This window comes from Mercenaria mercenaria, chromosome 8 (genome assembly GCF_021730395.1).
Source record: "Mercenaria mercenaria strain notata chromosome 8, MADL_Memer_1, whole genome shotgun sequence".
Classification (NCBI taxonomy): Eukaryota; Metazoa; Mollusca; class Bivalvia; order Venerida; family Veneridae; genus Mercenaria; species Mercenaria mercenaria.
The window spans coordinates 31,972,350-31,985,807 of NC_069368.1; the positions used below are offsets into that span (position 1 = coordinate 31,972,350).

The window sequence follows — 13,458 nt, forward strand, 5'->3', positions numbered from 1 at the left end:
TTTGTTAAAAAGTTGAAAAAAAAAATATAAAAAACAAGAGCTGTCTCCGTAGGATAACACATGCCCCCGATGGCACTTTGAATGAATAGTTATGGCCGATGTTAGAGTTTAGGACCTTTGACCTACGGAGCTTGGTCTTGCGCGCGACACATCGTCTTACTGTGTCACACATTCATGCATAGTTATTTTAAAATCCATGCATGAATGACAAAGATATGGACCGACCATGCCCATCAATGCACTATCATGAAAAATGATCTTTAACGTCTAAGTGTGACCTTGACCTTTGAGCTACGGACCTGGGTCTTGCGTGTGACACGTCATCGTACTGTGGTACACATTCATGCCAAGTTATTTGAAAATCCATCCACCGATGACAAAGATATGGACCGGACACGCCCATTAATGCACTATCCTTTAACATCTAAGTGTGACCTTGACCTTTGAGCTATGGACCTGGGTCTTGCGCACTGCATGTCGTCTTACTGTGGTACACATTCATGCCAAGTTATTTGAAAATCCATCCATCGATGACAAAGATATGGACCGGACACGCCCATCAATGCACTATCCTTTAACGTCTAAGTGTGACCTTGACTTTTGAGCTTCGGACCTGGGTCTTGCGCACTGCATATCGTCTTACTGTGGTACACATTCATGCCAAGTTATTTGAAAATCCATCCATCGATGGCAAAGATATGGACCGAACACGCCCATCAATGCACTATCCTTTAACGTCTAAGTGTGACCTTGACCTTTGAGCTACGGACCTGGGTCTTGCGCACTGCACGTCGTCTTACTGTGGTTCACATTCATGCCAAGTTATTTGAAAATCCATCCATCAATGACAAAGATATGGACCGGACACGAAAATTGCGGACAGACCGACAGACCGACAGACTGACAGACCGACAGACGGTTCAAAAACTATATGCCTCCCTTCGGGGGCATAAAAACAACATTTAGGGTTGGGCCAATAACTTAGGATAGGTCAGGATACCAGAAAACAAACAATTTTTTGTTTACACCTTAGACAGATTCAACTGAATATTTCACTGGTTTCCTTCTTTCTAAATTTTCATAATACTTGCTGTGCATACTTGTGTCATCGCTTTTTATTATATCAATCTAACTTCACCCAGTAAGAGATACATTACTTTGACCTTGAGTTTTCATTCAACATGTAAATAAAGTGCAAATTATCATTTTTATCTCTGTTTATTTCAAACTGGTTTAAGGCGTAAAAAAAGAAATTGTTTGTTTCCGGTATCCCGACCTACCCTAAATTTTTGGCCCGACCCTAAATGTTTTTATGGCCTTGGAGAATAATTTTTTCAACTTTTTGACAAAAAGTTGCCAAACTGCACTTTTTATGCTTTAAACATGGTCAGTGATGTTAAAAATCAACTTCCTGATGCTCTAAAGGCATGACCCCCTTATTTGTATTAATTTTTTGACACAAAAATAATTTCCGAAAAGTCTCCCTTAATAAAAAAAATTTCCAAAAAAAAAATTTTTTCCGACCTACCTAACCTAATTTTTTTTGAGCATGTTACCGGAAACAAAGAATTTTTTTTTTTTGGGCCTAATACATTACTCCTGATTCATAGATGTTTATACAAAGTCTCCATAATTATGATAACTTAAAATTTAAACAAACTGACACTGAAAATGTTTTATCCTGTAAAAAAAACTGTTTTTTGGGGTTGTTTTTCCAGTTAATAGCTTATTGACCAGTTACAAAATTGTGTAAAATAGATGAAATATTTCAGACTGTATATTCCCCTATTCCCTAATTAATGCCCTTCAATATTTTCAAAGGCTGCACTCTATGCTGATGACCTGGTGTTACGGTGCAAGGAAGAACATGCCTCAACAGCCACATACAGGATGCAAGAAGCCATCAAAAAGCTTTCAGCTTGGGCTGAGGATTGGTGTGTTCACGATCAATTCAGAGAAATCATGCACCACACTATTCCTCCTGCCGTCAAAGCAGAGGGTGGGCTAACTCAAGATGGGAGATACTTCGCTGACTGATTTGTTTGTTTGTTTTGGGTTTAACGCCGTTTTTCAACAGGCGGGCAGTTAACCTAACCAGTTTTCCTGGATTCTGTACCAGTACAAACTTTTTCTCTGCAAGTAACTGCTAACTTCCCCACATGAATCAGAGGTGGAGGACTAATGATTTCAGACACAATGTCGTTTATCAAATAGTCACGGAGAACATACGTCCCGCCCGAGGATCAAACTCACAACCCCGCGATCCGTAGACCAACGCTCTACCTACTGAGCTAAGCAGGCGGGTTCTTCGCTGACTGAAGCAGACGAGGCAGCATACCTGGGAGTGACCTTTGACAAACCTCACATTAGTCATGCAGAAGAGAAGGCCCATAGGAAGCTTGCCATGATGCATAAACTTGCTGGACCAAACAAGCATACATTGTATACTCAAGACATCAATCAGGGAACAGTGATACCCCATTTAGAGTATAGTTCAACTGCCTGCATGGTCCACTACTGCCAAAACTAATCAACAAACACTAGATATGGTTCAAAACCAAGCATTGCAGATCATGACAGGTGCTACAAAGTCTACACCAATCTTCTTCATGGAGAAACTAACAGATATGCAGCCTCTACAAGACAGGAGACATGCAAATGTCCTGCTTCACGCAGAGAAGTTCAGGTCCATCCCATGAAAGTCAAGTTGGATGGCTACACCAAATATCAGCACAAGCATGGAGACAAAAAAACTCAATCGAGAGTTTGCACCTGAGCTCACAAACTACTCCCCTAGGTAGTGAAGACATTATAAACCATCTAGGGAAAGATCTATCTTCAGCTATTGTGAGACTTGCTGTTTCTGGAAACAATAGGATGAAAGGATTCAGAAGGGCTTCACACTAGCTATTATCAATGAAGACTATCCTTCAGAAACATTGATTCATGTCTATACAGATAGATCAACCACACTCGCAATCAAAGATGGAAGAGCAGGAGCTCTCATGCTAGATATCCATCTGGCTAGAGAGAAACACTACATGCAGCCACAAGAAAACACTGCAGCAATTAAAAGGCGGAGACTGAAGCACTCATGAAGGCTGTCTCAATGGTTGAAAACTAAGCAGAAGAAAGCTCCTCAGTTGTATTACAGATGCATTGTCTGTCATGGAAGCTCTGATCAACAATAAAGCTCCACAGCTGGCCAGGAAAATGCAGAGCCTGAGTATTTCCATCCCATTATGGACTCGCAAGTAATGAAGAGGCAGACCAACTGGCAAAGCTAGGGGCTCAGTCAACTTACAACATCTGTCAGCTACAAGGAGAAAGTTGCCACCATCAAGGCACTGACTAGACCACGGATAGAAGAAAGTGCTTTCCATCTCCTTGATCTGTCGGAACAAGTGATGCTGGTCAGGCTTCGCCCAAGGCACAACAAGCTCAATGCTCTCAATATTGTACGAGAATACAGACTGGCACCATCACCAACCTGTCCATGTGATGAGGAAGATCAGACCACAGAATATGTACTCAAGAAACAGACACGACCAGGAGCGAGCTGCTACTCGGCTGATAGATACCTTGATCCCCAAGAAACTGTATGGAGGCATTAAGGATCTGCAACAAATCACAGATTTCAAAGAGACTGCTGGTCTCACTGTGTTGGGCTTAACTGAGAGCAGACAAGGCTAAATTTGCAGTTTTTTTTGTAATTCAAGAGCCATAATCCAAGAGTGCCTGGGGCGATTTGGGTGGTTATCAAACCTGGACAAGATATCATGCCAACAAACACTGTCAGCAAGTTTGGTGAAGATCGGATGAAAACTATCCAGACTTACAGACATGCTTTGGACGTCGACCACCCCCTCGCCTGCCATGGGTGTTCATATATAATACACCTCACTCTTTCAGAGACGGGCGTATAAAAATGTAAAAAAAAAACAACATCTTTTTAGACTAAGGACTAGACATTTTGCAAAATGAAATACCCCAAGGGGCATTAATAAGTGAATGTATGGTATTAAATGATTACTACACACTCTTTATTCCCAAGCATGCTAATGAATAATAAATTTTTTACCTGACTGTTAATGGAGACAGAAACTTAAATATGCTCTTTAAACCATCCATCACAATGTCCCAGTGATAAAAATATTTTCTGTATTGAACTATAAATAAAGTAGGGGGCAGATCCAAGGCGTTCCCTTGAAAGGGGCAGGGGAACATCAGATGTGGTAAAATTACAGCACAGGCCTATTATTTGGCTGGTTAAACAGAGGTCACACCAGGTGAATCCTGTCTACAACTGCCAATAAAAAAACATATTAACATCACCCATTATTTATGTACTGTTTTTAGTGGCAAAATAAAGGTAATGGATTGGTGATGAAAAACAAGACAGTCACTGCATTGTAGATTGGATAAAACTTAAGATGGTTTTACTTTCATTTATATGTGGGGAACAGAGTGAACCCATAACTTTTTATATTCAAGCTAAAGACAGCTGCAAAATGCAAGTTTTCAATGGTGTTTATCAAATTTTAAAACAAAAGATGTTGGAAAAAATATGTCTGCAATAATTTGTGCATGTGAAGCAAGCCAAATTCTGCTAACTGCATAACTTCTACCTTTGTGGACTCCATACAACGAAGTCGTGTGATATAACAAGCATCCAAACACAATCAAAATCATGTTAAATATTTTCTTGGGTTCCTCATCAACAACATATAAGGGGAGATTGATAATTTGCATAACAAATTTAAATTTTGCCTAAATTTCTACTATCGAATCAACATATAAATACAAAACATCTGGTGTTGTCTCTGCTAAATCCTTGTGTTAGTAAACAACACATCAATTTCAGGAGATCTGGCAACGATAGGGCTTTTTTTTTTCAAGGGAGATCTGTGTGAAATCAGGTAGATTTTTCATTGGCCAATCTTAAAATCTGTTTTCTTAGCTAAAATGGTTAAATTTGTTTACTGGTACTGATGATAAACTCGGACAGATGATAAAGTTGGCTACGTTCGAATTATTCAATTGCAATTGGTTGTTTATATAATTGAACACACCATCTTTAGAGCAACCACTTACAACACCAACTGGTGTAAACAAAAAAACAAAATTGGTAAATATTCTGGTTAAATAAATTACTTAAATTTATCTGTTTAAAAAATATTCATCCAAAATTACTGGGGAAGAGGATGTTTTTTTTTGCGCATGCTCACTGTCAACACATATGAAGGCCTGACATTGGGTCACTTTTCTTACTTGATCCAGAATGACTGTTGCAGCATTTTTAGGAAAGTTTTAATATAATACTATGGAGAAAATTTTGTAAATGACAAAGTGGTCAAATTTATCATCAGTCAGCATTCATACAGTCCCCATTTTACATACCCCTTTCAGGGCATCAATTCGTGAGAGTTTGCTTATTAAATATAAATTTCAATTATGTCAATTTTTCAGCAAATGTTAAGCTTTATTTTGATACCAACCATTGAATTAAAAAAGTTACAGGTAAAAAATCTCATTTTCTGTCCGAGTTTATCATCAGTACCAGTATACAAAAAAAAAAGAAAAAAAAAATGCATGATGAACAGTTTAATGCCAGTGTGGTTGAAAAGCAACAGTAACAAAAAAATCAAAGGCCTGAAGGGCCTGAGTCGGCTAATGATTGATGTACTGACAGTATAGTCTACCAGTTTCAGTTTGTTTTTAGTTTTTTTCTTAAAATTTCATAACACAGCTCGATATTTACCCAAAATATTATATCCGGATACGATTACACTTTTCTCCAGTTTCAACAATTATATATTTTACAAATTGTGATGATACGAAGACATTTAGCAGCTATTGGCAGTATCTGACATTGAAGTTTACAGTTAAATTACCTCTTATTTAAATCTTTTCATAAAAAAGTTGTTTCGTTTCGTGAAAGCAGCCAAACATAGACGATCTACTTTCGATTTCAAAAACTACAAGAAAATACAATTTAATGTTTCGCCGATTTGTTTATTTCTCGAAAAATAAGAATTAAAATCATTTTTAATATCAGTAGTAACTAAACAAACCAGTAAGAGCTTCTTCTTCCGATAATTTATCCGTTTACTGACTGCAAAATTCAACCCATGCAAAGTTTATAGAAATCATACGATGCGTGTTTACGTTCAATGTGGGAGAATTGAGGCTGATCGGCTATGTTACCTAACGCATCCGGACGATTCAGATTTTGTTTTTAAAAAAGCATTGTGTGTGTTTCTGTAATTTTATATATGTTTTTATACGCTTAGAAATTATTAGACATGCGTATTTGCATTATTTCTATACGTAATTTACGCTAATACACATCTTATCTGGAGCCCTGTGGAACTATTTTTTGTCTTCGCTGGATGTTACCCAAGCTTTGTAAGTCTGCGCAATTCTTAAAATGCACATTTATGCTTAATGAGTTACATTCGAGTATTGCACAATTACAAGTCATAAATATGACAGATTACATCGTATATTGGTCATAGCAAAGGGAATTGACACAACTTAACTTCATTCATGCAGTGAACTGTTTGAAGTTTGAGAAATCTAATGGAACTACATCCCTTCACGTGTTATTCGGTCCATTTAGAGAATCGCTGAACAGCAAGGACTCGTCAAAAGGCTTTCAGCCTTTAGCCGACTCAAAAATAATCACACTGGTGTTGGAAAAAAGTAGAAATTTTCCTGTCAAATCAGTCAGTACAATATAAACAGTTTTAAAGGCTCATAATGCCTGTATATGACTGCTGCTTTTTATACTGTTATGGATGTCGCAGTCCAAAATTACACTGGCTTATTGGTTTTGTCCTGCTCATAGGAGTTTGAGACCGATGGGTCAAGGGATAACAGGCCCAACATGGGACATACATAACATAAATATACAGAAAACAAATTTTGGACAATGTATACTTGACCCTTCGACACGGACATAGAATACACTATTTTCTTGTCAAATCCTATTTTGACAAATGTTTTCTCTAATATTTGTTAAATGACTGAAAATGATGAAATCCCAAAAAAGGTGTTTCAAACGGATTCACTATTTTCAAATTTGATCTTTGACCTAGTTCTGGAAGAAATGTCAAATGACAAAAAGAGCCACACCATGGGAAAACCAACATAGTGCATTTGCGACCAGCATGGATCCAGACCAGCCGGCGCATCTGCGCAGTCTGGTCAGGATCCATGCTGTTCGCTAACAGTCTCTCTAATTGCAATGGACTTCAAAAGCAAACAGCATGGGTCCTGACCAGACTGCATGGATGCACAGGCTGGTCTGGATCCATGCTGGTCGCAAATGCACTATGCTGGTTTTCTCATGGTGCGGCTCAAATAGTTCTAGTGATCTCACCTCCTTAAACAAAGAAGCGATGTACAGTCCAGTAAGTGGTGTCTGCTCAGCTAGTTTCATTACCACAACATTTCCTGTGGCAAGTGCTGGCGCAAGTTTCCATGCTTGCATCAACAGTGGGAAGTTCCACTGAAAATAATATAAAGTAGACATATACATTTGTTGGATGTTATGAATTCTAATTTGACTTGATAATAGATTAATTTTCCTATCAAACAAAGAAGACTGAAACTGTGTGTTATCATGCAACACATTTACTGTTTGTGTGTCACAATTATTACGTGATAGCGTCAAATGTCAAAACAATAAGCAGGAAAAGAAAACCACATAAATAGGCAAATATTTGGTGGATATATCAGGAAGGGTGGATATGAAACAGTGTTAGAATCGGATTAACATAATAAACTCAAACAGTGATTTGCTCTAAAATAGAATAATTATTTGTTATTCAGGTGAATATTATCATATCACTCTGGCATGTACCATCATGATACAATTCCTTCGCATGTAAACATTTTGCGTGGACGGGTCCATGTTTGGATGGACAAACAGATCTATAAATAGCATTTCTATACCCATAGCATTTCAAGGGCCATAATCCAAGAGTGCCTGGGGCTATCTGGGTGGTTATCGAACTTGGCCGAGATATTATGCCCAAAAACATTGTCACCAAGTTTGATAAAGATTGGAAGAAAACTGTTTGACTTAGAGGGCGGACAAGGCTAAATTCACAGTTTTTCTGAGTAATTCAAGGGCCATAATCCAAGAGTGCCTGGGGTAATTTATGTGGTTATCCAACTTGGCCGAGATATTATGCCCAAAAACATTGTGTCAGCAAGTCTGGTGAAGGTGGGATGAAAACTGTTTGACTTAGAGAGCGGACATGCTTTTGGACGCCGCCCGCCAGCCACAGGTGTTCACATAATACGCCCCACTATTTCAGAGACGGGTGTATAATAAGGAAGTATATTCAACAAAAGCAAAAGAAACAGAAGTTTGGAGTCAAACTAGTATAATGTCTTAGTGTAAAAAGGGAGATAATGTTATCAAAATGACATCAAGAGTTAAGCAACTTAGTTTATACCATTGGAATTATGATGCAAAAAAAAACAAGTGAAAAGTATCATTGAATTAAGACATGTAGTTACTACATGTCCTGAGAAACTAACTCAGTGACAACTGCAAATTTAGGACAAAAAATATTTATGTACAAAAGTGGGCAAAAATTTCCTTAAAATACGAGTAAGGGAACATATATCAGTCAGTTGGTATTATAATGTGGAAATTTAAGCATGAAAAAGTTTCATTCAGTTGTGATGAGTGATATCTGAGATATGGTCTTATACTTTTGATGTTCAACAGCTGACCGATTTATCAGCAACATGATATATAGTCTGATAGCATTTAGTTGTAACATGATATATCGTTTGATAGCGTTTATCTGTAAAATGATCATATGGTCTGATAACATGATAGCAATATTTGTTGGCCAGTTCTGTATTTGCTGACAATGGAAAAATTACCTGCTCTAATTTTGGATTCATTAAACTGCCTTACTACAAGTTAAAGCATACCAAAAGTTCCTTCTAGGGCACATCTATATAAATATAAAATGACCATCTTGTAAAATATTGGTTGCAATGTCTGTTTTATACTGCCAAAAAATATCAGGTAAGTATTTACGCTAGTTATTTAACATAAATTGTTAAATCCAAAAACAAATTAAATCTGTTACCTCCTTCTGTAGATTAAAGTAGATAATTACCAGCCAGCAGGCAATTAAGCATATTTGCATTAGGGGAGGAGCTTTACTACCTATGAGAGAGTCAGCAAGAGGACTGTAATCTGATCATGTAAATGCAGAATTCGTCTGCTTGATATCTAAAAGCATCTAATGCGGCAATAAGACATTGACCTGGTTATTTGATGTGGGAAAATTTGTTACACATAATTATAGGGTCGCAATGGGTTTTGTTTTCATATATTAACCATGCATTTGAAGGTAACGATAATATTTGGTTGTTTACATTTAAATTTGCTGATATATGTCTATCTGTAGAATGTAGCTATGTTATGTTCAGGAGGAAATAAAAGAATCAATTAATCATCCTCAGGTTTAGTATTGTGTAACCCATGGATTCCCCCCAATTGAGAAAGAATAGTTTAACATCAGAGGTTATTTCTAAGGTCATGGAGTTTTATTGGCCGGCCTGTAATGACAACAGCTTTCGGTATCAGTAGCTCAGTCAAGTGTGACTTATTAAACAGTAATATTCCTTCTCAAAAGAAGGAATAAAAGAGAAGGAATAATAATAATTTTCACATCTAGGGATGTTGGTTACATGAAGAAATTATTTAACACAAGCCTCACTCAGTAATGGATTTCTCATGTTAAAATGAAAGAAACACAGATATTAACTTGGAAAATAATGCACAAGCAGTGAAATTTATGTGTCACTAGATGTTCAAGCAGGATTGAAAAAATAGACTTGGTCACATGACTAAACTGATTAATATTATTGGCTGAAGAAAGATTATTTTAATAGCAAGCAACATCGGGGATAAATAACTAGGCAAAAACTTCTTAGGCGTAAAAAAAAATTGTTTGTTTCCGGTATCCCGACCTACTCTAAATTTTTGACCCAACCTTAAATGTTTTTATGGCCTTGGAGAATACTGTTTTCAACTTTTCAACAAGAAGTTGCAAAACTGCAATTTTTATGCTTTAAACATGGCCAGTGATATTAGAAATCAACTTACTGATGCTTTAAAGGCATAACCCCCTTATTTATATTCATTTTTTGACACAAAAATAATTTCGGAAAGGTCTCCCTTAATAAAAAAAAAAATCCCCCCAAAATAATTTTTTCGACCTACCTACCCTAATTTTTTTGAGCATGTTACCGGAAACAAAGAATTTTTTTTTAGACCTTAACAGGGCTAACACAAACAGATTTATCAAATATATTTGGAGGTGTCTCATTCAAAGACAAATTCAACAGGATATATATGTCGGTTCAGTGAAATACCACTCCCTTCAGGTTGCAAGAAGGTGAGCAAAATGTTTGAGTCATCCAGGGTTTTGAGCAACCAAACAAAGAAAATATAAGTAAAACAGCCATGGAACATCTGAATAGCTCATGTTTAAGTATAAATTTAAAGTGTATTTAAGGTGTAATGCAGCAACTAGTGGATATAAATGTGGCTACTTCATACAAAGTGAAGCCTATGTTAAGACCACCTGTAAATAACACATGGTTCCAACCATCAATTCCTTCCTTGAGATTTCAACATTTTCAGGGTATTTCAATCTGTGAATTACAACCAGCTGCTTAACAGTGCTGACAGTCAGTGTAACAAACATGCAGAACCACCTTAGCTATAACTTGACAAGACTTATTAACTCAGTTATTCTATTACAATTAATAACAAATTTAAATTCTATTATAGCAATGATAAAAACTCACACGCAAAACTTCAACCAAATTTCCTAAGTCCGAAAAGGGACTTAAACTGAATAAACTTCAACAAGGAGTTATCAAACTTGGTTATTTCAGTACATCTGATGACTGGGAAGCATTCTGTGAAGTTTCAATCCAATATATAAGCCGCACCATGAGAAAATCAACATAGAGCATTTGCGACCAGCATGGATCCAGACCAGCCTGCGCATCTGCACAGTCTGGTCAGGATCCATGCTGTTCGCTTTCAAAGCCTATTGCAACTAGAGAAACCATTAGCGAACAGCATGGATCCTGACAAGACTGTGCAGGCTGGTCTGGATCCATGCTGGTCGCAAACGCACTATGCTGGTTTTCTCATGGCGCAGCTCATATATTGTTGTTACTGAGACTTCTGTCAAAATCTTGCTACCAGTTATTATCTGTTACTTACTTTGACTGACCTGTTAACCTGCGCGTATTTGTATTGCATATTATGTAGTATATAAATATACCATTTACTGTTTTGAATTGAAGGAGGCTTCATTATACAAAAGTTATACATATGCTAGTAAGTCTAGTAAAAAAGGCACAATTTTTGGTGTAATGACCCAAATCCTTGATGACTAGAATTACCAATAACTTTAACAAATAATTTGCCAATCCCATCAAGTTCAAGCAAACAAAGTTTGACTGTACATACAATGGCAACTGAGATATGAACTTGCATGCAAAACTTAAACCGAGTCTGGACACCTATGCCAACATCGGCCCATGGGTGATTAGAGCAGCTCTTACTTTACCTCGAAAAGTCAAGTTATAAACTGACAAAGTTTAAAGCTATAAGCAAAACAAATGTTCTTACGGGGATAATTTGTCCACATACTCCGACAGGCTCATGTCTTGTGTAGCTGAAAAAGTCTCCCCCTGAAAATAAATATGAGCATCTAAATATGTTTGCATGTGACATTCAAAACTCTGTTAGAAATCTGCTGTATTTCAGGCCCATCAAAAATACTATAGACTGTCAGTTTTGTGGATTTTTTTTTTCATGCAAGCAAGCTGTCTGGCTGGCTTATGGAAGACAGTGGTTCTATCTAGATGCCTGCTGTGCCCGAGATATAATGTCAGTAAGGGCATCCGGTGTCTTCTTTAAAAACTGGAAAAATCATTATTTGACGTAAATGGTGTCCGTACAAGCCATAAAGTAAAGCCTGAAAAAGACAAGCAAAACCTTGCATGAATTTAAAAATTACAAAACAATTTACTTACAAATCGGTATGGTTTTCCCTTGGTTTTTGTCTGCCCAGCCTGCATAGTATCTATAGCATCGTAATGTCAACTCAAGGTCAGTGCTAAACGCTACATTGTATGGTTTACCATTGTCCAAGGTCTCCAATTCCTGTTAATAAAACATGAATAATACAGTCTACCACTTTGTTATACAAACATGTGTGTACATATAGCCAACAGAGTAATTGCGATTATATACTTGTAGGGACACACTCTATAACGTGATAGCGCGACACCACCAGATAACATGACACCAGATCGGACAACGCGACACTCTAAGGAGATTGTTGTTGTTTTGAAGTAAGTATTTTCAATTTTTTCTATACACAATGTGAATCAATGAAAACCAGATTCCTACCATGTTTCAAGGATAGAAAAAGGCATCTAAAGGAGTGCTTTCTGAATTAGTTTAGGAGATACAGAGCGGACACAAAATGGAAGGTTCAAACCTTTGACCTTGAGTTATGACCTTGATCTTGAGCTAACATGACTCACTCATGAATTTTGTACATGGTTTTGATGTGGTGATCATTGACTCAAGTTTCAAGAAAATCTTTCAAGAGGTTTAGGAGATACAGAGCAGACACAAACTGGAAGGCTCAAACCTTTGACCTTGAGTTGTGACCTTGATCTTGAGCTAACACGACTGACTCATGAATTCTGCACATCGTTGACCTTGAGTTGTGACCTTGACTTTGAGCCGACATGGCTGACTCATAAATTCTGCACATCTCTTGATGAGGTGATCATTAGACCCAAGTTTCATGAAAATCCTTCAAGGGGTTTAAGAGATACAGAGCGGACATAAAATGAAAGGCTCAAACCTTTGACCTTGAGTCGACATGGCTGACTCATGAGTTCTGCACATCATCTTGATGAAGTGATCATTTGACCCAAGTTTCTTGAAAATACTTTAAGGAGTTTAGGAGATACAGGGTGGACACAAAATGTTACGGACAGACGAAAGGACAGAAGACAGAAGGACTATCTGAGACCATTCCTATAACCCCCCACCACTTGTGGCCGGGGATTAAAAAAACAACTATTCAATAAAAACTAAAGTAAGTCATAATGCAGTACATTGTACTACTAACTTAATAGTTTACAAATGTAAGTCAGTTGACAATAACTTATGTACCACATGTAATCATCAAATGTGTGTGTATCTCTTTTATAGCTCATTCACCATGAATTGTCTGTATTAATGGCAAAATCTGTATTAATGGCAAAATCATAAAATAGCTACTGCATGTGCATTGAAAAGTAACTACTGTCATATCTAACATCTATAGTATATGATGTGAAAATTGCCTCAAACTGTTCATATCTTAATTGATGAAT

General features: G+C 37.2%; 1 protein-coding gene across 1 annotated transcript in view; it reads right to left on the reverse strand.

The window, feature by feature from the left end:
• The window catches only part of LOC123566639 (aldehyde dehydrogenase, mitochondrial-like), a 61,713-nt gene that overhangs the window by 32,218 nt on the left and 16,037 nt on the right, over positions 1-13,458 (reverse strand). The window contains exons 4-6 of the mRNA XM_045360926.2: positions 12,097-12,226; positions 11,690-11,751; positions 7,385-7,513 (exon numbers count right to left, since the gene is read on the reverse strand). Coding sequence (XP_045216861.2) covers positions 7,385-7,513; positions 11,690-11,751; positions 12,097-12,226 — 321 coding nt within the window. The remainder of the gene's footprint in view (positions 1-7,384; positions 7,514-11,689; positions 11,752-12,096; positions 12,227-13,458) is intronic.